Here is a 25234-nt window from a genome sequence, read left to right as displayed (position 1 = left end):
GCACAGATTTGTTTAAACAATTAGACTGGCATTGAACCCCCCACTTGACTAATACTTGAACTTTCAATAATGTCTTATGTGAGATACTGACTTGTGTCTACAGTAAAGTATTTCTGTGCCTGTTTTGAAGCATAAAACTTTTGCGTTACTTTTAAGTCTGTTTTTAAAATGTCAATATGAACAGTACTGAACAGTCACACACACAATAAACCTAATTTTTAGACCTATTTATTGTAGTTTCAACGGGCCTTCAAATCAATAGCCTTGTGCATGAGTTCTCAAACTTTTTCCCACCACAAAACATTTTATAATGCATGAAGGCTTCTCTGACCTTGTTTTGCGCCACCCTCACCATCACGTACACTGCCTACTGCTTGCCTTCTACTACTACTACTACTACTAGTAGTATGCATAGTGGTGCACTGACACTGAATTCTGCAATATAGTAAATAAGTTACTATCATCATTATTATTGCAATCCTTCTGTAGGTTACATGGAATGAATTCAATGGGATGTAATGTGAAACAATGTTAAATGGCCTATTTTCAAAGCAGTTATTGTCTGCTCACACACACATACAACCTTAGGTTATCCTCATCCTGCTTTGAACACAGTTGTATCATATAGTATTTTAAGCACCACCAGTTTGGGAAAAAGCCTGCGCTGCACAAGTGCTGACCTACCGAAATAAGTTCTAATGCGCGTCCGAGGGTTTGGGGTTGTTGTGCACTATGAAGAAGGTTACTCTTCAGCTGATAAGGTGTTCCAGAGAGAAGTTGCATGTTCCGTCGCAGACAAATGAATCCATAACACCATGGACGTCAATTCCGATGTAAACATACTGTGCAAATAACTCAAGTCTCTGTAGTACGTACTGTAGGCTATTTGGAGGTTTCTTAATCTGGTAAGTGAAATCTGCATTTTCCTCTCGAGTTAAACGTGTACGTGCCAAGGCTATATATAGGCTACTGTATGTAGGCCTATTGGTGTTGTGGCGTGGCTATGTTGTAAGAATGAGAAATTGATATAAGAGGCTTTTGCGCAATAAGCGAAAAAGAGCAGAGATAAAATAAACAACAATGCGCTTTTACTGTAGTGGCTTTTAAGGCTTTTAAGATGCCCATTTAAATTGTAGCCTAATGCACTCTTGTGTGTTTTAGCATAAATACGAAATAAGGAGGAATGTGATGAGGCTCCTATTAACTGTAAAGAATGCATCTGCAATCTAACATGAAATACAATCGCTGGAAACACAGCTAAGGTCAGGAGACTTTGATCAGAAGCAGCAAATGTGCATCTGTCATTTTGTCTGCAGTCGTTCATTCAAGGTCAACAGAGTAACGCAAGTAACAAACTCTTTGAAATTTCAGTAATTGTAATTGCGTTACTTGATTTACAAAAATACTTCGTTACATGCTCGTTACCACTAAAAGTAGTGGAATTAGTAACGCGTTACTTTGTAACGCATTACTCCCAACACTGATTAGCATTTAAGAGGAATAGTCAGGTTTGTGATGTTGAAACACCACAAATGATCAGTTATTTTCATCCTCCAAGTTGGAGGCTCCAACTTCAGTCTCTGCATTTCCATGAGAGAGGACAGGGGATTCCACTTGTGGTGCTCTACAATTCAACCACAAAACATTGAATTATTATGCCTGTCATGTATTAAAAATAGATATTTTCACTACTAAAACTCACACTAACACAAAACGTTTACCATACTGCTGTGCCATTGGAAAATATATTAAAGGAAAGGTTTGGTGTACGAACAACCTAAGGTCTATTTCTGGATGATAATGAGTTCTTTTATTTTTGAGCAAAATTACGTTAATCGGGGAAGTTTTGAGATAGACAGTTATTTGCATTATGTCATTGTGTGAGATTTATTTTGGAAGGAGGCACCTTGTTCCTTTGATGTCTTTGATGATCTCAGGCAGGCATTGGTCTCGAGTTTCAGGCAGTCGGCTGGCCACTACACTGGACCCCACTGCAATGCAGCACAGGATGAGCTGAGGAAGGCCCAACCACACGTCATCCAACAGCAGGATCAGGGGGGCCACTGCTGCCCCCGCACGACCCATAAAGGAGTTATAGCCCATGCCATGCTGCCTGTCTCAATGCATAAGAAGGGTTGGGAACATTACTTTTTAAATGTAATAAGAAACAGATCACAAGTTACCCTGCTAAAAATGCAATGTATCTATTTTGCATGCCATTCTGCCTGTCATGATGATAACACATACACACTGAACGAGAAACCACTGGCTCCAGTGATAAATATTGAAAATGAGTTTGCTGTACCATGTCTTTGTTTCATACATGCTAACTGTTGTGGCACATTCCCCTCTCAAAATATAAAATACATCAGTATTTTAGTAAGAGTTGCTTAGCACGTCATTCTGTCATTTACGGCAGGCCTCCAGAGAGAGATAAATAATCTGTAAGACCAGTCCTTCTGCAATCCTGAGGCAAGAGAGGAATTCTCATCTGTGTGGGTCTCACTATTGTCTTGGCTGGCTATGGCCATGATTACCGGCACCCAGGGATGGCAAAAGTACTCACTTCCCGTACTCAAGTAGAAGTACAAATACTTGTGTTAAAAAATACTCTGGTAAAAGTAGAAGTACTGATTTAACTTCTTTACTCAAGTAAAAGTAACAAAGTACAGGCTTGGAAATTTACTGAAAGTATAAAAGTAAAAGTAGTTTTGCAAGAGTTACAGAGCCTAGAATATTGTTTTTTATTTCTGCCAGATAACAAGCATCTCTGAACTGACCAGCCCTCTAGGTAACTTGATATGATTTTAGAAACACAACTGAGCCTTAGCACTAGGTCTTGTGAAGCTGTGTGCAAAGGTAGATTAATATAGAATGAAAAATTAGTGCTTTAGACCATTATTTGCCAAGGTATGCTCACACGTTTTGTAATGCCCTATGGAAACTCCCCATAGGACTTTTGGTTACCCAAAATGCATACTGACAATAAAAGTATGCATTTCTGAGGTTTCTTGTAGAATATTTGGATTGTATGTCAGGTTCTGATATAGAATGACTACACAAAATATGGAATAATTACGCAAAAGTCTCTATTTTTGCATTTTCTTTGTTGTCTTCATGGATGTAAGATGGACTATACATCTGCACAACTAATACTGGATAAACAACATGAATATTTAATTCCTATGGATTCCTGTGAATATTTCAAGATAAGAAATGGTAAAATAAGAGGTGGGTAAACTATGAATTCTGTGTTCACGGTAAGGTGGACTGCGCCATTAACCTGACTCCTCCAGATGGATGCTTCGCATTTGCTCTGCATGTCCATCTGGGAACTTTCCGTTGGAGAACTTTTGGGAAGGGGCGGAAATACTGGTTAGCTGATTGGATAAACCATCTATAGATAGATAGATAGATAGGAGCTACCTCAACATGCTGCCACTCTCGTTGGCGCCGGAACCGGAAGGGTTCAATTACCACCTATCACCACCTATGTTGGTTATCGACGGGCCAAATCAACCAATCAGTTGAACGAAGTGTTCTTCTAATGCCTTCGTTTAACATACAATTAAGTTAGATAATGTGACTAACGTTAATGTTTTTAAACTTACCATTTGTATGTGACATGAACCTCATCAATAATAATCCCAACCAAGTTTTCACGGTAGGCCCTACACTTCTGAAGAAAGTATATTCCTCCATTACGGACTGGAATCGGCCGTGGAGGATGTCTGTGTCATTCATTCCTCTCAGCTGCATGGCTGAGACTCATAGCTTCACAGCATCCCCAGGAATACTTTCTAATGCGGTATTACATTTTTAGAAAAGGCATTCTGAACATGTTTGATGATGTGAGGTTGTTGTCCAATGCTTATAACAATACAAGGGGCATTAAGTGGTTCATAGAGTGTTGATGAGTATACATATTGTGACTGTGGATAATCCAGTGTGATTTTTAACAATTAATATTTATAATTGGTGAATAAACTCTTTTGAGAGGTGGATAAACTCTAATAAAAGGTGGATAAACTATTTCTGATATTCAGAAGTGGGTAAACTGTGTTTTTACTTGCGTTTAGCCTCCATCCCTGTTCAAGACCCAATATGCTGCATCTAAATATTGCTAAGGATATAGGCTACACTGCAGCTAGAAGTTAAGGAAGCACCAAAGGGGAGGGTATGAAGGGGGGTATGATAAGTCGTTCCTGACTGAAAACCTATATAAGGTCTAGAATCATTGTGGAGACATGAAGAGGTAGATATTTTAGAACCATTAGAATCATTGTGGAGACATGGAGAGGTAGATATTTTAAGAACCATTTTGAGAGTTGTTAATGCAAATAAAGATGTTCCCATTGATTATTTAAAAAGGGTATGAATAATTTTGGATTTTCCATTTTTCATTAAAAAAAATCATAAGGTTTACACTTCTTTATTTAATTCATTTTTTCTCCCACATTGTCTTACAAACTTTTGGCATGTGACATTGTCATTTTCAGTCAGAACAAACATATTGATAAAGAGAAAATCAGCATTAAATCAATATTTGCCAGGGGTATGAATACTTTTGTTCTTAACTGTATGTGGTTGGACTTTTACTTTATGAAGCCAGGTTTCCTGTCTCTTTTCCAGCCCTTACCTCATCACAGTTGGGTAGAGCTCCGAGCTGTACAGAATCAGAGTGGCAAAGGCAGCCGCCGAACACCCCTTAGCGAGCACTGCTACTACTGTTCTCACCACCCGCTGCTCTGAAGAAGAGACACACACACAAACAATCACACTGCATTGTGTAGTGTTGGTATCTTATCTCTGTAGATATCTATCTTTCTTGTATCTGTTCATACATGTATATGTGTGTGTGTGTGTGTGTGTGTGTGTGTGTGTGTGTGTGTGTGATATGCTCAATGCTCTGCCAGCGCTATTTCCTTTTGATTTTAAAATTAAAATGGTAAAATCATGCCAATTAAGTGTGTACAATTGAAGTGAATTGATGATTTCAAATTTCTACACCTCCCTTCGAAAGTCAATGTCTCCTTTCAAGAGAGTTCTATTATCAGCATCATAGTTGGCCCCACAAGGCTTCCGTTTTAACATTCCACATGTTATCTTAATGCAGAGGAAGTAGATTGGGAACCAAATAGAACGTTCAAGCATTGTTTTTGTTTTTATTGTTGAAAGGGTCTATTAGTCCAGGCAAAGTAAGGTCTGACCCAAAACTAATTGCAACAGAATTTATTTTCACATTTTTATATTTCAATTGGTGATCTAAACACCATAGTAAAAGTCCATGAAAATCCAGTTGGTGGAAATATGTTAAAATGAGTCTTTAAATAGAGCCAGTGTGTTTTTGCAAGTGTTCCACAATGTTAAAGTTGTACAACACATAGTTAAGCATTATTTAGCCTAGGAAAGTGTTTTTGGTGGTCTGATTTAGAGGCCACTGAATCATATACAGTATAGGCCTATCACACGAAAGTATCAGCTCATCATTTTCCAAGACTTATAGACTTATAGTAGGGTTGACTGAGAGACTGTCTATCCAATCAGAGGGGCCTGTATGATGCCTCTTTACTTTGCACAATTTTGGCTAAAAGAGTAATCAGACAGCACAGTATGTTTATGTAAGTGAATGAATAAAGGAAAATTATAAAGGCAAAGTTGAAGATGGACAGGATAATGTCCAAATTCGACAGAAAGGTGCAGATAACTGCAGCTAGCCTCCAAAGATGTGACTGTTGTGACGTCTGGCAAAAGGTGCATGCTATACTAATAAATATAGTTTAAGATTAATAATTAAAATGCATGCCTATGCATGGGTCATGGTTTTACCAAAATAATAGAACAGCCAAAACTATACATATTCTAAAAGCATATGCCCTGTACATGAAATATAGCATTAATCAACTTATGTCCCATCTTCCTTCACACCATGCATAATACATACTCCTCTATTCTGTATAGGCGAATCAAGTGAACAGCTGATACATTTTGGCCTGCACTATTAAGGGAAACAAATTAAACATCATAAACTACATATTTTCTAAAAACATATAAGCTCTAGAAGTGATGTGACACCAATTAGGACATGTCCCATCTTCCTCCATGCAATGCACAATACATTGCCATCTATTCTGTATAGGCAAATCTAGTGTAAAGCGGACACATTTTGACATATACTGTCTAGGGAAAGCAAATTAAACACCCTAAACTATGCATTTTCTGAAAGCATAAACCCTCCAGAGGAGATATAACACCATTTAAGATATTTCCCATCTTCCTCCATGCCATGCACATACATTGCCCTATATTCTGTATAGGTGAATCTAGTGTAAAGCGGATAGATTTTAGCCTATACTGTCTATGAAAAACAGAATAAATACCCTAAACTATATATTTTGTATTTGAAATATGGAATACATGTACCATAAATACTGCTCATACCATGTTTGGAGATACCATGTTTGGTTCAGGAGATATAATGAAGAATATAGGTGTAATTCAGTTATAGTGGAACATTTAATGGTTGCCACAGCGACCATTAGGGTTTTTTGATAATTGTTTTATATCTGAAAATGTGCAGGGCTCCAAACTGTACAAGTTCACCAAGTTTCATGCTTATATGAAAGAATTTGACCTAATTTTCACATATCCCCTGTACTATAAAAGTTCAATAAAACTGCCAAAAGTGCAGCTTTTCGCCATTGACCTATGCACACATAATTCCAATTTTGACAATGTTCCACCACTTGGATTTTCATGGACTTTTGGTATTTGATTTGGGAAGGTTTCATGAACTGAATACAACAAAAATCATTTCTGTTGCAATTAGTTTTGGGTTGGGTGATTTTTTCTCATAGATTGCCTGGACTATATAGCCTTTGTTTGGCCTAATATGCAGTGCTTTACCTCTGGGGACGAATACGGTGATAGCAAGACATATCCCAGTGAGGACAAGAGCACCGCACTCAGTCTTACGGCGTCCAATCTTGTCCAGAAGGTAGAAAATAGCCGCTTTAGCCGGAATCTCAACAGCAGCCAATATGAACTGTATGAGGTAAATATTCATTCCAAACCCTGTAATGTTCAAACCGATGCCATAAAAGATGAAGGCAACTCCGTACCTGCAAGACATTAGACAGAAATAATTATGAATAAAAATAATTAGGCATGCAACAATTACAGAATTTGTAGGCTAGACTACGTGTTGTTTTCTTTCACTATCTATAGTTGCTGGTGATCAGCACACAATGTTAAGCTAATTCACTAACTCAAGACTCATCATGGATATAACACGTTTAAACAACGCAAACAGAAAGGATGGAGGCAGCAAAGCTAGAGTTATTTCACATGGGCAAGCCGCAAGAACAAGGTAGGCAAAATTGGTGTGCTTGTTAAAACGTTAGGCTAGCATTACAGCTGTTTAAAGCCATATGTGAACGGTACGCTAGAATAAAACTAAAAGTAACTTTACTGTAGCCTTTATTGGGCTGTATAAAGTTGTCCAAATGAATATGTTGTTGTTTGGCATTGTTGTTGTAAAGATATTGCATGTGAATGTTCTTAGTACGGCTACTTTTTAGCCGACCAATGCACAAACTCAAAGGCACAATAACGGTGGAAGCTGGAAGTTGAACCAACAACTTTCTGGCTACTGCACGCTAGCCCAGCTCCTTATCTACACTATACCACCACCCCAGGTGAGACTGTCTTACGTTCGTTTTCACAAGTGGTAAGGATGCAACTTTCAACGTGCAAGAGTTTGACGTTATCCTACTTTTTCAGATGGTCCAACAACTTGTCTAACATAAGGCACTGCTTGAATATGAAGCATAATTGGGTTAGATCTCCTCATACCAAGTAAGACCTGTAAGTAGTGCAAGTTTTCTCATCTTGGAAGTCCTCAGCAGATCGAGATAGGAGTATTTCCTGTTCCTTCGATTGGTCAACACAATATTAGACAGATTCTAATGAGAGGGAGAACAAGCAAACAAACAAACAAACACACAAATAAACAAAGAGGTCCTGGGAAAACATAGAAACACACACACAGACACACACACACACACACACACACACAATATCCATGATGATGATAATAATACATCAAAACATGCAAATGGACTGCGGCAGCTCACCTCTGGTTTGATGGAGGAGGCCATTTCCTGCCGGCGGTTCATCTTAATACACTTATTTAAGTAGTAGTGAGCTTCGTCTAGCTGCCCATTTGCTATCAGCCACCTAGCTGATTCTGGAACCCATCTGTTTTGAGATGACAGCTGATTAATTCAATTAACTCCAAATCCAGGAGTTATGAGAGATATTCAGTCCCCATGGTGATAAAAACGTAGCCTTTTGATGTTAACACAAAGATACCTCTATGCTATTGTGAGCTACCCCATAACATCATGTTATTATGAATTACCTGTGAGTTACCACCATGATATTATGAGTTACCTATGAGTTACCCCACGATATTATGACTATGAGTTATGAGTTACCCCATGATATTATGGCTATGAGTTATCTATGAGTTACTTCCATATTATGTATGAGCTACCTATGTATTACCTGCATGATCTTATGTATGAGTTATAAGTTACCTCCATGATCTTGTATGAGTTATAAATTACCTCCATGATCTTATGTAAGAGTTATGAGTTACCTCCATGATATAATGCCCATGACCACTGGTGCTGTGATGGCCGCAATCAGCCACCTCCAGTCTCTGATGAGGAATGCAAGTGCGGGCAGTGTCATAAATCCAAATGCCCATGCAAAGCTGTCAATCACTTTTACTAACTTCCTGCTCTCAATGTCCACCCATTCCAAAACTGTAGATAGAGAGAAGCAAATGTAAATGCACACACACACACACACACACACACACACACACACACACACACACACACACACACACACACACACACACACACACACACACACACACAAGCATTTGATATGCAACTTTTGACTTGTACTCAGAATGTTAGAATGTTCTAAATAGTTAAAGTATGATTTGCAGCACCATAAACAGCTACTGAAAATTGAGAGAGGGGGGAGAAAAGAGAGGGGTGTGTTCTCACTGAGCACAGAGGTGACAATGTGAATGCCTGTGATGCAGAAGCCACTCATGAACCTGAGCACAGTGAACATGACGTAGGAGGTGGAGAAGGCACTGAGCAACGCAAAGACCATCCCCGACACGTACGACACCAAAAGCATTTTCCTGCGTCCATACCTGTGTGTATGAGAGGGGTTATGAATGCTGATTTATTTTTATTTGGATAGTTCGCTGAACATCACCTTTAATAAACTCAACCCCTAACTTTAACCATAACCATGTATTGTAGGTACCATAGTGTTAACAGATTGTTTGTTTATGGCAGACTGTCTGTTTATAGTCTATAGGGGACCATCCAAGTATGACCATTATTTTAACCTTAAATCAGGATATTATTGTTACAAGACAGACTTACACATAACTTTACCACACAGAGGTTGGAGTTGAAGGTGAATAGGTGGATAGTATATGTAGCTGAGCTCTGAGCGGAGCTGAGGACTGCTCTAGAAACCCAGGACTGCTTTAAAACCCCATGAGTTGGTACTCGAGAGACGGCTACTGCATAAATCGCTAAACACAATGGGCAATACATCACATCACCTACAGCAAGCCATTTCTGCCCACTGCAACTACACTGCACAATGACTTCCCTCTGGACATAGAATATCTAAGAGGCCTTCTATGCCCTCTGGGCAGGATAGATGGCTTATCTACAATTTATGGTGTTGTTTGAAGTGTGTCATACCTGTCACTCAGACCACTAAAGGTCATGGCTCCGAACATGACCCCTACAAAGAAGATGGTAGCAGTGGCTTTATTCAGTCCCTTCTTATCGCACACCAAATCCCACTTTGAGGAGGAGAAAAAAATATATAAATAAGTAAAATTGGTGGGGCAAATCATTTCTAGCAAGATGAATGCTGTTTCTAACTGGGTTTTGAAATCATAGCACCACAGACAGGGGTTCAACCTTTAAAGGTGTACCGTCACACTTGTGTGAAGGGATAGTTGGAAAATGAACATTTCTTGGTTCATTGAAATTAACATAGAATTTTAGAACCTTCCATTGTTCTGGAATGGAATCTTATGTTAGAATGTTGAAAAACCCAGACCTTTAAGGGTTAAATGCTTAGATTACTTAGCAGACTGTGTTTGTCGAGGGAAGATGTTTGGCTTCTATCCAAAGAAATTCAAGTTTTAGAACTCTCTTCTTATGCAATTGAGTCCCCTCTATTGGCAGACATTTGGAATAGGCTGTCACTGCAGGCTCTGAAACTTCCACAAATTTCTTTGGTTTTCTGAGGTTGATTGCATACTGTATATAATAATTGTAATGAGACCACACCATTCTGTACAGCTCTCAAACTTTTAATAAGTTTGATGTTGTTTTTATATGTTTATGTCTCCACATGGACACATGACTGACAATATGGCAATGAGTCAAATCAAGTCAACTTTATTTGTATAGCGCATTTCATACACAAAGGTCATTCAATGTGCTTTACATAAACAAAAGCAAACAGGAATAGCTGATAAAAGAGAGGACTTTACCTCAGTGGCCAGTGTGCTTGTGAAGGTGCTGTTGTCATACACCCATCCATTCCTGCATGGCTCTGCAGGGTGCCCAGTGCTGCTGGAGGAGTTGAGCAGCATGTGAAACCGGGGCTCTGGGAACATGAGACAGGAAGACAGTTTTCCATCCGCCTCCATCGGAATCATGACCAACTGTCTCTCTTCCTCCGACATATTCCCAAAGTCCCCCACAGCACCACTGATGTCACAGTGATGGGATGGGATACCGGCTATGAAGTTGTTCACCAAGAAGTGACATGGTACAATGACACGTCCCAAGAAACTAAGGCAAAGAACCATCTTCTGGAACCTTCCAAAGCCATCAATTTCTGAAAGAAGGTCTTCAAACTTCATTAAGACAAAAATGGTAAATGGACATGTATGACAAAGTAGAATCTCTTCCCTAAACCTCTACCCTCTCATTACAGGACACAGTGGTGCTGCCTCTCTTCACCTCTCTCTTTTTTAACAATAGACTTGTTTCCATACGGGTGAAATCTAAGGAGGCGGGAACTTGTCCTGGAACCAGGATGGTTTTCCAGAAAGTTGTTTTACTGGCTTATCTGGTATGTTAACCTAGTGTAAGCGGTAAAACTGGGATTTTCTGTATACAATATATACAGCTTTATTTGTATGTACTGAGATGACCATGTGAAACACAATGCTTGTAACTCTAACCCCTGTAGAACTCATAATGGTACCTAATATCTTCTTTTTTGTATTTAAACTAGATGTACCGCAGAGCGGTACAAAATATAACCGTCGCCCAGTCCGGCACATTTTTTCCACAAAAATAAGTCACTTGTCAAATTGTGTTCATTTCCTACTTTGTTCCTGCTTAGCTTCAGTAATTCAGCAAAGTCAGGGTATCTGCTGGTCTGGCTGCTGGCTAAAAACAAAAGGTGAAAGGCATATATGATTCTAACTGTCTCACTGAATTGCATTATGCACACTCAATTCTCACTGGTATCTGCTAGACAACAAGTACCAAAACATGATTAGTTCATAGATTTCACATTTAAAATACATTTCATACAACCCCACCCCCATCTTGCCTGTTCATAATTCTGAGAAATTGTTGAATTGTGTGCATTTGTGCGTGTACGTGTTTATGTGTGTGTGTGTGTGTGTGTGTGTGTGTGTGTGTGTGTGTGTGTGTGTGTGTGTGTGTGTGTGTGTGTGTGCGTGCGTGCATGTGGTTATGGGTGTGCCTGTGTGTGTGCATGTGCATGCATGCGTACATATATCTACTGTGTGTGTACAGTATGTGTCATACGTATGATTACTGTGAATGTATGTATGTGTGTCTGTTTATGCACATGTGTGCATATGGAATGGGTTAACACCCCTGGAGGCAAACATATGCAAAAAATTGGTCATCCTAGGCACTACGGTTCTCAAGATATTCACAGAAAACTCTGTTGGTGTACGTTCACTAAATGTACATAAATTAATTTATTGTATGGCCCCCCATGAACGAAAGTCCACGAAACTTGGCATGCATTCAGAGAGTGTCATAATGATCCTACACTTTGATCCTACAATGATCCTACACATTTTGTGCAGTTTTGACCATGTCAGCCAGAGATATTGCGATTACAACACCTCATTTTTTGCTTTTTAATTTTTAACTAGATGGCGCTATACATGAATTGAGTGGTAATGGGATGGGTTGACTTGGCCCCTTAAGACCAACATACAAAAAAAGGTGGTTCTCCTAGGCCCTATTGTTCTCGAGATATTCACAGAAAACTGTGTCCGGCCACCTACAGGCCAGTTGGTGTACAGTAACATAAATTAATTATGTATGGCCACCCATGAACGGAATTCCACGAAACTTGGCGTGCCTTCAGAGGGTGTCATAATGATCCTACACTTCCAATGTCGTGCAGTTTTGACCATGTTAGGTCACAGATACCTGCGATTACAACACCTCGTTTTTACTTTTTTGTTTTTAACTAGGTGGCGCAAAACGAAAAATGATGGTTCCATGCTATCCATGTGGGGCTACATGCCCACCAAGTTTCGTGTACCCCGGTCTTTCAGTGTCCCAGGAATCCTTAACGGACATTTGGCCATGCGAAAATAAAAAAAAAATCTGACTAAACCTACATGACCGCCGCTTTGCTGCGTGGCGGTCATAACAATTCATTGTACTCTAGTCAAGAGTCCATTGCTATTGACAAAAGTAAAGCTGTATACAGTGACGGACTGGACAGTCTGGCATTTGGGCAGATGCCAGAAGGGCCGCGGCCTCTCGTGGGCCGTCTGGGCCGGCCAATTACGGGGCGGCATGCTTGTCGGGTTCGTGCGGCCCCTTTATCGCAAGGCCGGTTCCACATTATCTCTCAGCCCACTATCAAGCATCAATAGTGTTAAATGGCTTCAAATCAGCCATTTATCTCTAACTCCCTCTTCCTCCTATGCAGTGGGAAACTGATCAGTATTTATACCAGATATGAGTTTCTATACTACAGTCATGGTGACCCTCAATATTTACATCAGTCTACATTCTTTTGTAGCCTTATTTAATCAAATGTTTAAAAAGTGCATTGTTTGAAATTGAAATAATAAACAATAACAATACAATAAACAACAATAAATATGCCTGTATCTTTTATTTTATTATTGGTTTACAAAAGTTATGTGAAGCAATGACTTCTGGGAATTTTAAAACCCAATGCGTCTACTTCCTTCAGCACGGGGAATTGTTTGCTGATCTAGCATGCTTTGATCCTCAGAATTTTCCCCTTATAAAAGCTAATAAACTGCCCCCAAATGCACTTCGAAACATAAGTGAATGTCTGCTTAAATTTAGTGAAGATGCTACGGTCGAAAATCTACAGTCGGAATTGACACCTCGCTACGCACCGGGACAGCCAGAAAAAGTCTCCTCTAAACGAGTAGGGCCTACACAGTCAGGGCTGAACTTTGATGATGCTGCGGAGATAGAGGAAGATACAGAAATAAACCTGGCGAGCAAGAAATGTGCTACCTGCAAGAATTTTGCAATCTGTTGCTATTTCCTTCTCCAGCAGTTAAACCTCTGTACCTGTGCCTACAACAATATATGGTTATCATATAAATTCCTACTAACACTGTCATGTACTCAAAACTGCAAACTGAGTTTTTCCACTCTTAAATTCATCAAGAATCGCCTAAGGACACGATTGTCACAGGATAATTTGGAGGCCTTTATGCTGATGGCGACAGAGAAAGGTCGTAATGAACTTGGATGCTGATGACGTGACAGACAGTGTTGCGGAGAAAAGCAAGCTCCTTCGCATCTTGTTAACTGCATGACGTTAATTAAGACACGTTTGTGGAGCGGCTGCTCTGATGATCTATTCTAGGCTATTCTATTTTCATTTCATATTGCATTCATTTTTTTGGAGTTGTGCATTGATATATCCATGTTCTTGGTTTAGTCTTTAGGTTTATTAAAGTTAGAGTTCATCACCAATGGGGCTACAAACGTGCGTGTTATTTCCCGTGCATGTGAAATTATATCTGTGTGTTGCGGGCACGTGCATGCGCGTGCGTGCGTGTCCCCGTGTGGGCCGCTGGTTGGTGAAAATGCCAGGACCGTTTTTTAATCCCAGTCCGTCACTGGCTGTATATTGTATATTTGAAATCACTTGCTCAATCACTTACTCTTTGCTGCACAGTCAGTAAACACTGTGACAATCATGTTTCTTTTGTCATTTGTGAATATTGCACAATCTGACACTCCATTGCTCATTATTCACTTCTAGAAACAAGATGTGACGGCTATATGCACACTGATACTCCGAGTACCTGTTCTTCTGGGTGATGATGACACAAGTAACTCCTGCAATACCTGCTTTGTAAGTTCTCATAATTATAGTTCATTATATTGAAAAGGTATGGATAAATTTGTTTTGTGTACCTTTATCTTACAAAACATTATGTTGATTAAAAAATGTTATTCAACAGACTTCAACAGACACTATATTCAATTGTATTTGTTTTAACTTGTGCGTATTTATGTATGTATGTATGTATGTATGTATGTTTGATATATGTTTATATTATTAATTGCTGCTTTCACCATAATTTCCCTTTGGCGGTGTATGAAGTAATCTATTTATATATCTAATGCTGATGATATTCCTATGAGATAAGTACAAAGCTGGGCATGGGATGCATACTAAATGAACAAAGTATGCTCTGGGATTGTGACTTCACGTCAAGTTAAAACTGAAGATGCACAGTCGGTAAGCTCCAATATCCAAAGTGGGTGATTAATACAGGGTTTTCACTATTTAACAATGTATCCTCATGGATAAGGTAATGTCGGGAAATATGCCACTGTGTGACACTGTTATGGGGAAACATGAAGCTGTATCAGCATATTAAGCATTGTTGATTTGATACTGTAATGTTAATTTGTAACCTACATGTATTTAGAACTAGGCATACTGCCGACATCGAGTAATATGCTGTTTCACCTTGTAGTGGCACTCGACCTTAATACAGCCCTCTGGAGCACGTAGCTGGAAAGGTGCTTAAGCCATGGCAGAATGTGTGCAAGAGTTACATAAGAAACTCCCAGATTTTGGGGTTGCTCCTCCAAAAATGTGTAACTCTGTATCGTGCATAAATGACAGATTTAAGTGTAGGAGTGAAATTCACATAGTTATGTGGTTTATTTTTTTTTACTTACAGTACACACCCTTAAGCACATGGGAGAATTACCCCTTTAGAAGGGTGAGATAGTCTAAGTACACTACACTAAGTAAGCAGTTGTTTGCACAACTTGCAATTCCTATTCCAGATTAGTCTGCAATTTCAAGGCAATCGGTTTACATGTTTTTTTTTTTAACTACATAGTTCTCAGTAAAAATGTCAAGTTTTTGCCTGAAATTGCACTGTGCCTATTTACAAGGGCATTGTTCCCACCTCTTTTGGGGTCAACCATCAAGTGCTGGACCTCTATAGAAAGCTGAGAACCTGTAGCTTTCGTAGGAAGCAGTCAAGATAACTGTGTGATGTACTGACAAAGAGCTAAAGAGGCTAGAATATAGTTTTTTCTTTCTGCCGGATTACAAGCATCTCTGAACTGACCACATTTCAGCCCTCTAGGTCACTTGATATCCCTTAGAAACACAACTGAGCCCTAGCACCAGGTCTTGTGAAGCTGTGTGCAAAAGTTGATCAATATAGAATGAAAATATGAGTGCTTTAGACTATTATTTGCCAAGGTATGCCCATGCGTTTTGTAAAATGCCTATGGATACTCCCCATAGGACTTGTTTGTTATCCAAAATGCATACTGACAATCAAATGCTTACTGCACATGAACCCCTTTGTGTAGAAGCATAATCCTGGTCTCAAATGAAAGGTAACACTTTGAGGTTTCTTGTGGACTATTTAGATTGTATGTCAGGTGTTCTGATATAGACTGACTACACAAAATATGGAATAATTACAAAAAAGTCTCTATTTTTGCATTTACTTTGTTGGTTCAATGAGTGTGTATAAGATAGACTATACATCTGTACAACTAATATTGGATAATACAACATGAAGACTCAATTTCTATGGATTCTTGTGAATATTTCAGTACCCAATATGAGGCATCTACTTATTGTGCTGCAGCTACACTGCAGCCAGAAGTCAGGGTATCACCAAAAGCGGAGGAGGGGGAGGGGGGCATTTTGGATCAAATTTAATTGAGACATAATAAAATTAATCTGAGAATGTAAAGCACTATACAGATTGTACATGAAAAAAGTTGTCATTTTGGATTCCCAAGAGTCAAAGCTTTGAAATGGTGTATAACATTACTATGCTACATAGCAATATGGTGCATACAATTGATTTAGAATGTTGGGGGGAGGTGGGGGAGGGGGGTAACCGTCCCGCCGGCGGGACACTGGAAGTTATTTGGGTAAGTTTTACTAATTACTTTCTATAGTGTGTTACCCCCAGCAATACTGTCCCCAAGGAGTCATATCCCCTAAGTGGCGGTGTGCTTTCCGACCAGATATGTTGGAGGATACTTGCAGCACAAGTGGGCAACCATTTGAAGGCTTCAGATCAGTTAATTAAATAAGGTTTCCATCTAAACCTGAAAGAATGCCTCAAGAGAGACAAACTCACATCTGCTCTCACTCATCTACCTGAAGGCTATAGAATGATAATATGATGGGATATGAAAAAAAAAAACAAATTAAGAGTATAATATCAGGTCCATCACATTATATACTTTAAGAATATTTAATTTAGACATTTGAAGTCAGAAAAAAAACAAGCATGTTTTAGCGCACACAAGCACTCAAATAGGTAAATCACAAAATATGAAGAAAAAAGCATATGTGGGGAAGATCACGTGCATGTTAACATCTAGGGTAAAAAATAAAACTTTATATATATCTCTACAAAACACATCTGATATGATTCCCAATCAGTTTACAAAACAGGTTAAAGTTTGACCCCCATACACATAACATGCCCCCCAACCATTATACACACATACAACCATAATATAATAGTAATAATTAATAATAAAGCATGTTTTGTACCGATATACGGTACATCTACTTTGCATTTTTTTTCTTTCATTATGATTAAACATACTAATACTAATGAATACATGAACATTTCATATATTTTTGGTAATAATTTACAAAATTAAATATTGTTTTAACAATAGAAACATTTGTAGCTTATGTTACCATGACATATATGTTTCATAAGTACGTCAAAAGTGAGTCACGTGTCACATGTCAAAGGGTGCTTTTGTAATGTTATAAGAACCGCATGTTTGATGATATTGACTTTTGTTGGAAAAAGTGATGTTAATTTTCTGTAACTCCGTTACCTAGCACTTTCTGGCTTTAAAGTCATATTGTAAAGATGTAATTTCACCAGATAATTTTGTGTTACCATTTAAACACAGTAGGCACATACAAACTGACATGGTGTTCTTAAATTTGTGATCTAGTGGGAGTGTAACTCTGTTACAGCATGATCATTACCATGTATAATAAAAGCAGTGATGTATGAATGGAATACACATATCAATATTTCAGTAGCATCTTCGCATTCATGTGTATGAACAGGAGTGTGTGACTCTGACTCTGTTTTTTCTGCAGCATGAGGAGGTCTTGTGATCTGACACAGGGACACTGAGGAGTGAAGAGCCAACCTTGGAAAGAATGAATGAAAAGAAAGTGAGAGATGAGAGGATAGAGGTTCAGATATAGATAGAGAGAAGAATGGAAACAGAGGGATCATGATAACAGAAAATAGATGGAGGGATTACAGGCTTGGAGCACGCACACACACACACACACACACACAAACCAAGGGCCAGGCGATATTGACCAAAACTCACATCCCGGTTTGTTTAGTATACAATATATCGGTATTTAATACAAAACAGGCAAAGTGTTTGGTTTCAACTAATTTTTGGCACAAGTAATCATCATCAACCTTTTGATGTCATAGTCATAACTATGGATATACATAGTTACATAGTTATAACTATGGACATGATGACATCACTGCTCATCGTTTCTTTTTGCAAACAAATCAAAACATCAAGGAAAAAGGTTTAAATTCTGTGGCTAGTGGCTGAGAGCGTGCAAAGGAGTTTCTGTATATGTCAACGGGGTACGCTGAGGTGAGAGACTCCATGCAAAAACACAAAGTTCATAATGCTTTGCCACACTATTTGAGCTAAACGAGCACGGTGGGGTCTCGTAAGGAACCAACTTGTGTTCCATAGCTCTTGGAATGGTTCTAGAATGAGTGTGTTTAGAGGTCCCAAACACGCTTATGTGCCAGGGCAGATCTCTGGCGTCATTGAATCAATTTTTGTCGTTTTTTTTTTTGCTTTCCCCAACACGGGGTGACCCTAAGGAAAATGATTTTGGAGTTAAAAATGGCCGGATTTCCCCTTTAAGATCACTGGATCGTTGGTACAATTAGGTATTTAATTTCCTATTCACAACGTAAATAAATGGCATGCACGATTGGTCCTAATAACGGGAAACATGGACACATGTGGATGCGTGAGGAGATACAAACAACGTTTCAAACGTATATGGTCGTAGCCTACATGGCAGCTCAAATCAGATCATTTTTCTAGCTGCAGTCATGACTCGTTTCCAATCCCCACAATTTGCCAAAAGTCACAAATGCAAACAATGAGCCAAGATCGCCCTGTGAAACGGTCACTCCAGTGGGTACAACAAAATAGCTCGAAATAGCCGGGAAAAACATCTGAGGGAGCTGTCTGCTCAATTTCCACGCAGTTTGGTCCACCTAGAAACAACGTGTGTGTGAAACGGAACCGGACCAAAGTTTGTTTGCAATATTGTACCAATTAATTGCCCGCTGTAGACCAAATAGCCTAACTATAGGTCTGAAAACGCCTTAAGTGACAACACACATTCACATATAGATATATTTTTTTCTAACATACAAAGCCATAAATGGCCGGGCACCAGAATATATTAAAGATCTCCTAGTCCCATATAACCAACCCAGACCGCTACGATCACAGAACACTGGCCTTCTTGTAATTCCAAGATTCTCGAAAACTACAGTAGGAGGCAGAGCTTTCAGCTATTGCGCAACCCTCCTCTGGAATAATCTCCCTTCCTCAATTTGATTAGCAGACACCCTCACCCTCAGTCTAGACTTAAAACATACCTCTTTACTGCCTCCCATAGTTAGGTATGGTGTAGTGTAGAACTTCACCCACCTCAGGGATTTTTGGAATGGACCACCCTGCTGTGACTGGCACCCCAGTCATCCGTGCGATGGTGGTCACTGACCATACCTGCGCTAGTGTCGACTAGCCCTCACCATGTCTTAGTTATGGTGCTATAGCATAGTGCTGTCAGACTTTTCACGTGACATGCTGTACAACCCCCCCTCTCTCCTCTCTCCCCTCCCTCTCTTGCCTATTCTCAATATGGTATACTGTATTAACAATATAGTACCGTTGATTTACTTATTGACATTAACCATTTTGATTTTCAGTAATACTAACCCGCTCTGCATCTCTCTTTCTTCCCCCTTACCTTGTGAGGTATACCATCACCAGTCATCAGCCATCCATGTGCTTGGCCCTCATCTCACTCATCTAGTCCCATCCCTATGACTGCCCTATCATTGCCTATTACTGTCCCCCTACCTGGATTCTTGGCCCGCACAGCCTAGCGACCTATTATACATTATATTGTATATAAAAAGAAAGTGTGTCGACATTTGTAAGTCAGGGATCTATACAAACTAGGTATTTTGTTGAAAATGCCTATATTTACAGTTAAAACAATGACTCAATGGTTCTAATCAACTGGAAATGTGACAAACATGCTTGAACGAAGTCCCAAGGTTACCTTGCCCCCATGTGCAGTATGGAGGATGGAAAGATAGGCAAACAATTCCAAGAACCCCTATTGGAGAGTTACAGACAAAGGTGTCATCTTGGGGTCACCAAGTCCCCAAAAACATCTTCACAAGTGACCTCATTGCTAATAGCTTATTTAGAGGGTATTCTAGGTAATAGCCTGTCCAGTCATTTAATTACAAAGGTAAACGGCAGGAGTTACTAATGGTACAGTGATGTCTAGAAGTGTGGTCTATTGTCAGATTAAATGAAAATTGCACTCTATGGCTAGAAACATATCTGGCATATATAGAAGAATGACTATACTGAAAAGAATCCCATACCCATATCAAAGGAAATCTGTCAATCTCTGCCAAGACACTAAAAGTTGGTCATGATTGGATCATTCATCAGGTCAATGAACCAAAACAATCGTCCAGATCAAAACAAATATGGTTTACTGAACACAAAAACAAGCTTCGGACATTGCCATCTCAGTCCCCTGATCTAAACTCCATAGAAAAATAGTGGGATGAGTTTTTAATCAACTTTAGCTGAGGTGCCAATAATTCTGGAGGGTACTGTATATGTGACCCCACGTATTTTCAAACACACCATGCTATAACATACATAACCCCCCATCACACACACACACGCACGCACACATTAAAGCACATTTGAACACCCACACATTAATCATATATTGTGGCACGCCACTTTTTAAAACACACACACACAGGTCAGCAAATCTTGTTTTAACACATACACGTTTCTTGGTATTTGGCCACGCTGCCTGGAAGACAACGTTGGGGCATAAAACACCATCGAGCCACATACACAAACACATATTGCTATCAAACATTGATACACACATTTAAGCATACCATACTAAAACATGTAAATGATCACAAATCACATGATCAAATACTAAATAAACAATAAAAACTTACATCTCAGCAAACGTGGCCGTGCCCTGTCTAAAAAAGCATGGTCAGTTCTGTAAGAAAAACAAAACATTACAAACATGTACCATTTGACAGATGTCAACCACTGCTGTTTTTCTGTTTGTGCCACCTGTGAAATGCCAGGTGATTTATTTTCCTACGGTCTGCTGCCATATATATATTTATATTAATATATTTAAAGTATGAAGTAAGCCAGCTGCCCAGCTATCTTTATCACCTACAACTACATCCACTTGTCTCAGAAGGACACAATCATTGAAGCCTGCTTCCTAGCTCAACCAATCATTTTGTTAGGGTTACAAATATAGGACCCATGCACAAGACTCTTCTTGAGAGAAAAAAAAAAAACTTTATTACAGACTTACTTACATACATACAGGACTTGGACTCGACAAAACAGAGAGACGATCCGACAAGGAACAGAGAAACAGGAGGGTAGAAATACACATACCAATTAACAGAAAGGCAGAGGACTGGACGAAACCAACGAGACAATAACAGGGAACAGGTGAGGAGGCAGAAATGGAGGGAAAACTAACAAGACAGGAAGCACAGACCAAATAAGGATATGGGGCGGAGACAAAGACAGGTGACAGGCAGGTAACACAAAGCACATGGGGAACAGGCAAAAACAAACACAGGACAATACACAAAATGGCCACCAGGGTGGCACAAACTCAACGGTCGGGGCCAGATCCTGACACATTTACTAAAGTTGATACCATTCAAATGAAGCCTATGGAACAGTTTAAAATAATTTTGTGTACAGATTCAATTTTAGAAGTAGCCCTTTGTCGAGCTCCACTGAGTGTTTGCAAATGTTTGTGGATAACTCAAGGCAAACAGAAAACTTTTTGCAAAGGTTACTAACAATTTGCCCAGTTTTGCAAATTTGAACACACCTTTGACCTTCCCATAATTTCTCTGGACAACTTTAGTAAAGGAACCATTTAAATATTATCGGATGCTGCATCAAAGGTATATACTTCTGTGTAAACAGCTATTCAAATGCACCAAAATAGGACACTATGCTATGTAGGTATACATAAATAACAATGGAGAAAATGTTTAATGTGCAACATACTTAAGCATCTCCATTTTATAGACAGGATCCTCCAGTCTAGCAGATAACTTAAGTTCTGATTCTCCAAGATTATTGTAGCTCAGATCCAGCTCTTTTAGATGGGAGGGGTTTGAAATCTGGGCTGAAGCCACACACATACAACCCTTCTCTGAGATAAGACAATCAGAGAGCCTGAGATAGCCTGAGAGAGAGAGAGAGAGAGAGAGAGAGAGAGAGAAAGATTGAGAGAGAGAGAGATAGATAGATAGAGAGAGAGAGAGAAAGAGAGAGAGAGAGACAAAAGATTTAGAGAGAGATAGATAGATAGATAGATAGATAGATAGATAGAGAGAGAGAGAGAGAGAGAGAGAGAGTCGATTTCATTGTACTTTTCTGCATACAGTATCTGCTACCAACACCATTATGGGTGGGTGGGATGTTAAAGGGACACCAGGCAAGCCTGAGTGCTTTTTCTCTACGAAGCTCCGCCTAGCGTCTGTACGTGTCAATATGTGTGTGAGACCTCGCTCAGTTTGAAGCTCTTTTCCTCTTTGAATCTCTTTTCTTATGCAAGCCTGCATAAGAAAACAATAAAATATAGCATGGATGAATATATATGTCTTATGCATTTATTGTGTCTATATTGCAGAGATGGCAAAAGTACTCACTTCCCGTACACAAATATAAGTACTTATCCTTTTGTTAAAAAATACTCTGGTAAAATAAAAGTAGAAGTACTGATTTAACTTCTTTACTCAAGTAAAAGGAACAAAGTACAGGCTAGGAAATTTACATAAAATATAGTCTCTCTTTTTAAATCTTCCCCTTAACCTGTTGGGCCATCTCTAGGCTTTCCCCCCCAACATTTGACTGTGCCTACTTCAGAGGGCACTGTGTCCTCCCTCTTTTGGCCTACCATCATATAGAAAAATGGAAAAAATAGAAAGCTAAGACCCCATAGTTTCCTAGGACGCAATCAGGATAGCTGTGGGATGTACTGGCACAGAGTTACAGAGGCTAGAATATTGATTTTTTCTTTCTGCCGGATAACAAGCATCTCTGAACTGACCACATTTCAGCCCTCTAGGTCACTTGATATTTAGAAACACAACTGAGCCCTAGTAACAGGTCTTGTGAAGCTGTTTGCAGCTGCATGCAAGAGTAGATCAATATAGAATGAAAAATTAGTACTTTAGACTATTTTTTTTATTTGCCAAGGTATGCTCATACATTTTGTAATGCCCTATGGAAACTCCTCATAGGACTTTTGGTTACCCAAAACGCATACTGCCTAGAAGCCTTACTTTGTGGCAACCTCGTGGTGTAGAAGCATAATGCTGGTCTCAAATGAAAGGTGACACTCTGGGGTTTCTTGACTATTTGGATTGTATGTCAGAGGTTCTGATATAGAATGACTACACAAAATATGGAATAATTACACAAAAATCTCTATTTTTGCATTTTCTTTGTTGGTTCTATGGGTGTGTATAAGATGGACTATACTTAAGCAATATAGCACGAGTGAGAGTGGGATTGGTCATGGATATTCCCACGACTGTTGTTGCCTACGGCCGAACAACACCCGTGGGAATATCCATGACCAATCCCACGATCACGAGTGCTATATTGCTTTTATACAACAATTCTACCACAAACTGAATAATCTGAAAACACCCCATTATTGTTTCAAAATGTTAATTTCGACATCGTTCTTACGCATCAAAAAACAGTTCCCTTTTCAATAGACAGCGTCTTGGTTGCTAGGTAATCAACATTCCAGATCCCTTTTTACGGGTATTTGTGGTTTACGTGTCTTCTTGAAAGAAATGTTGTCGGGCTGAAATCACATTCATATCTAGCTTTGCTGTATGCATGTTCCAAGGACACTGGGCCATGTCATGTAAGGGACATGGTACTGCAAAAAAAAAAGAAACGAAACATAACCTACATTGCAGAACCACTCAACTTTATTAATTTATGCTGAATAAATGTTACACTACTGTGCACAGCCTGACGTGACGATGCTAGCACATTAGCAGCGGTTAGCTAACTATGCTAACGTTAGTTATCTACAAGTCTCCCCCAAGTGACAATCATATTTATGCTGGCAATGATGAAAACAATTGGCATCCTCGTTTATCTTACTTACATTGAGTTGACTGTGTGGGTTAATCCACAGATGTGGTAAAGCACTGTTTCGTTATGGTTTGCTAATGAGTAACCCATTGCTTAAAGGAATTATCCGGAGTAAAATGCACTTTAGATCGATTTACGGATGATTGGGAGTACATACGTTGAGTTGACATCCAAATCATGTCATTCGGATGTGTTTTGAGAAAGTTCGATGTTACCGTTTTTAGTCAAAGCTCGTTAGCGTGGAAGTGAGAAGGGCATATTATTTCGCCGCTACAAAACGCTATTTTTATACCTTGAAAAATAGAAGAGATCCCTTTGCACAGCCAACTTAAAAAGGTGCTGGTGGATTGCAGGTTTTAAAGTTCATATATAAAAAAGAGGTGGCCACCGCACACTGTTATGATTTTTATTGAGCAACGCGTTTCGCCAGTTGCTTCATCAGGCTCAATTCAAAACTAAGCAAGTGAGATAAAATAAGGTCCCATCCCAACAGGTGATAGGCCACTGATCCATCATATGACTCAAGTCATCACATCAATTAGTCACATAGTCCATTGACTCAGGTCATCAATTAGTCAATTAGTAAATCTATCACACAGCTCAACTAGTCATCTTCCCTACTAGAGGCAATCCAGAAATCTTTTTCTATTACTAGTCAAATATTTCACAATCAACATTTCACAATTTTAGTATCACATTCTGATATTAGAGTCCATTACATTGTTTATAGTATTCAAATGTCCATATTTGTGTACATATCCACAATCACATGAATCCATAAAAACGCCAATGTTCACAGCAAATACATATTCAATAAACAGTTACACTTTTAAGCAACATTTACACAATTCATTACAGTTAACCTTTCTATTAAAAATGTGCCCAAAATGTGTTCCATGCTATTTTCATACCTCTTCTACAGTTCCAAACAACATTACACTTACGTGGTAGTGAGTAGAGGGTCCCTAAAGCCAAACCGAAGTATCCCGAGGTCTTTATGTGGTCGGATAGAGTCCAGCATGAATTTCATCAAGCCAGTACCTTTCCGGAAATGTTGCCATCTTTGCTGC

At 39.2% G+C, this 25234-nt stretch overlaps 1 protein-coding gene and 1 long non-coding RNA gene across 4 annotated transcripts; both read right to left on the bottom strand.

Annotated features, from left to right (window-relative positions):
- Window positions 1–1063: 1063 nt before the first annotated feature.
- LOC125297554 (solute carrier family 22 member 7-like) lies at window positions 1064–11030 on the bottom strand. Of its 3 annotated transcripts, none has more exons than XM_048247978.1 (10): window positions 10613–11030; window positions 9807–9910; window positions 9084–9238; window positions 8663–8831; window positions 8136–8259; window positions 7855–7964; window positions 6907–7121; window positions 4640–4748; window positions 1907–2113; window positions 1064–1624 (listed from the first exon to the last, which is right to left on the bottom strand). In XM_048247978.1, exons 1-10 carry the CDS (start codon window positions 10985–10987, stop codon window positions 1537–1539), a joined length of 1656 nt encoding a protein of 551 aa, XP_048103935.1. In that variant the 5' UTR covers window positions 10988–11030; the 3' UTR covers window positions 1064–1536. The 3 variants fall into 3 exon arrangements, with proteins under 3 accessions (XP_048103935.1, XP_048103936.1, XP_048103937.1); XM_048247979.1 differs by having other exon boundaries at window positions 8663–8725; window positions 9137–9238; XM_048247980.1 differs by lacking the exon at window positions 1064–1624 and having other exon boundaries at window positions 1992–2117.
- Window positions 11031–17149: 6119 nt separating this feature from the next.
- LOC125297658 lies at window positions 17150–21367 on the bottom strand. The gene is made up of 3 exons (XR_007194097.1): window positions 21335–21367; window positions 20951–20997; window positions 17150–17807 (listed from the first exon to the last, which is right to left on the bottom strand). It is a non-coding gene; the product is annotated as an uncharacterized LOC125297658 (long non-coding RNA).
- Window positions 21368–25234: the final 3867 nt, after the last annotated feature.

Source organism: Alosa alosa, chromosome 7, assembly GCF_017589495.1.
Source record: "Alosa alosa isolate M-15738 ecotype Scorff River chromosome 7, AALO_Geno_1.1, whole genome shotgun sequence".
Lineage (NCBI taxonomy): Eukaryota > Metazoa > Chordata > Actinopteri > Clupeiformes > Clupeidae > Alosa > Alosa alosa.
Note: the sequence above shows the minus strand (reverse complement) of the source record. Positions and strands in the feature narration are given on the sequence as shown.

What these genes read in the sequence shown, in the direction of transcription:
- LOC125297554 (XM_048247978.1), bottom strand. Translation starts at nt 10,987, where the DNA reads ATGAAGTTTGAAGACCTTCTTTCAGAAATTGATGGCTTTGGAAGGTTC. An exon ending in TTTAGTGGTCTGAGTGACAG is followed by an intron (nt 9,239 to 9,806) that starts GTATGACACACT and finishes TCATACACACAG; the next exon opens with GTATGGACGCAGGAAAATGC. An exon ending in CTCTACCCAACTGTGATGAG is followed by an intron (nt 2,114 to 4,639) that starts GTAAGGGCTGGA and finishes GCATTGAGACAG; the next exon opens with GCAGCATGGCATGGGCTATA.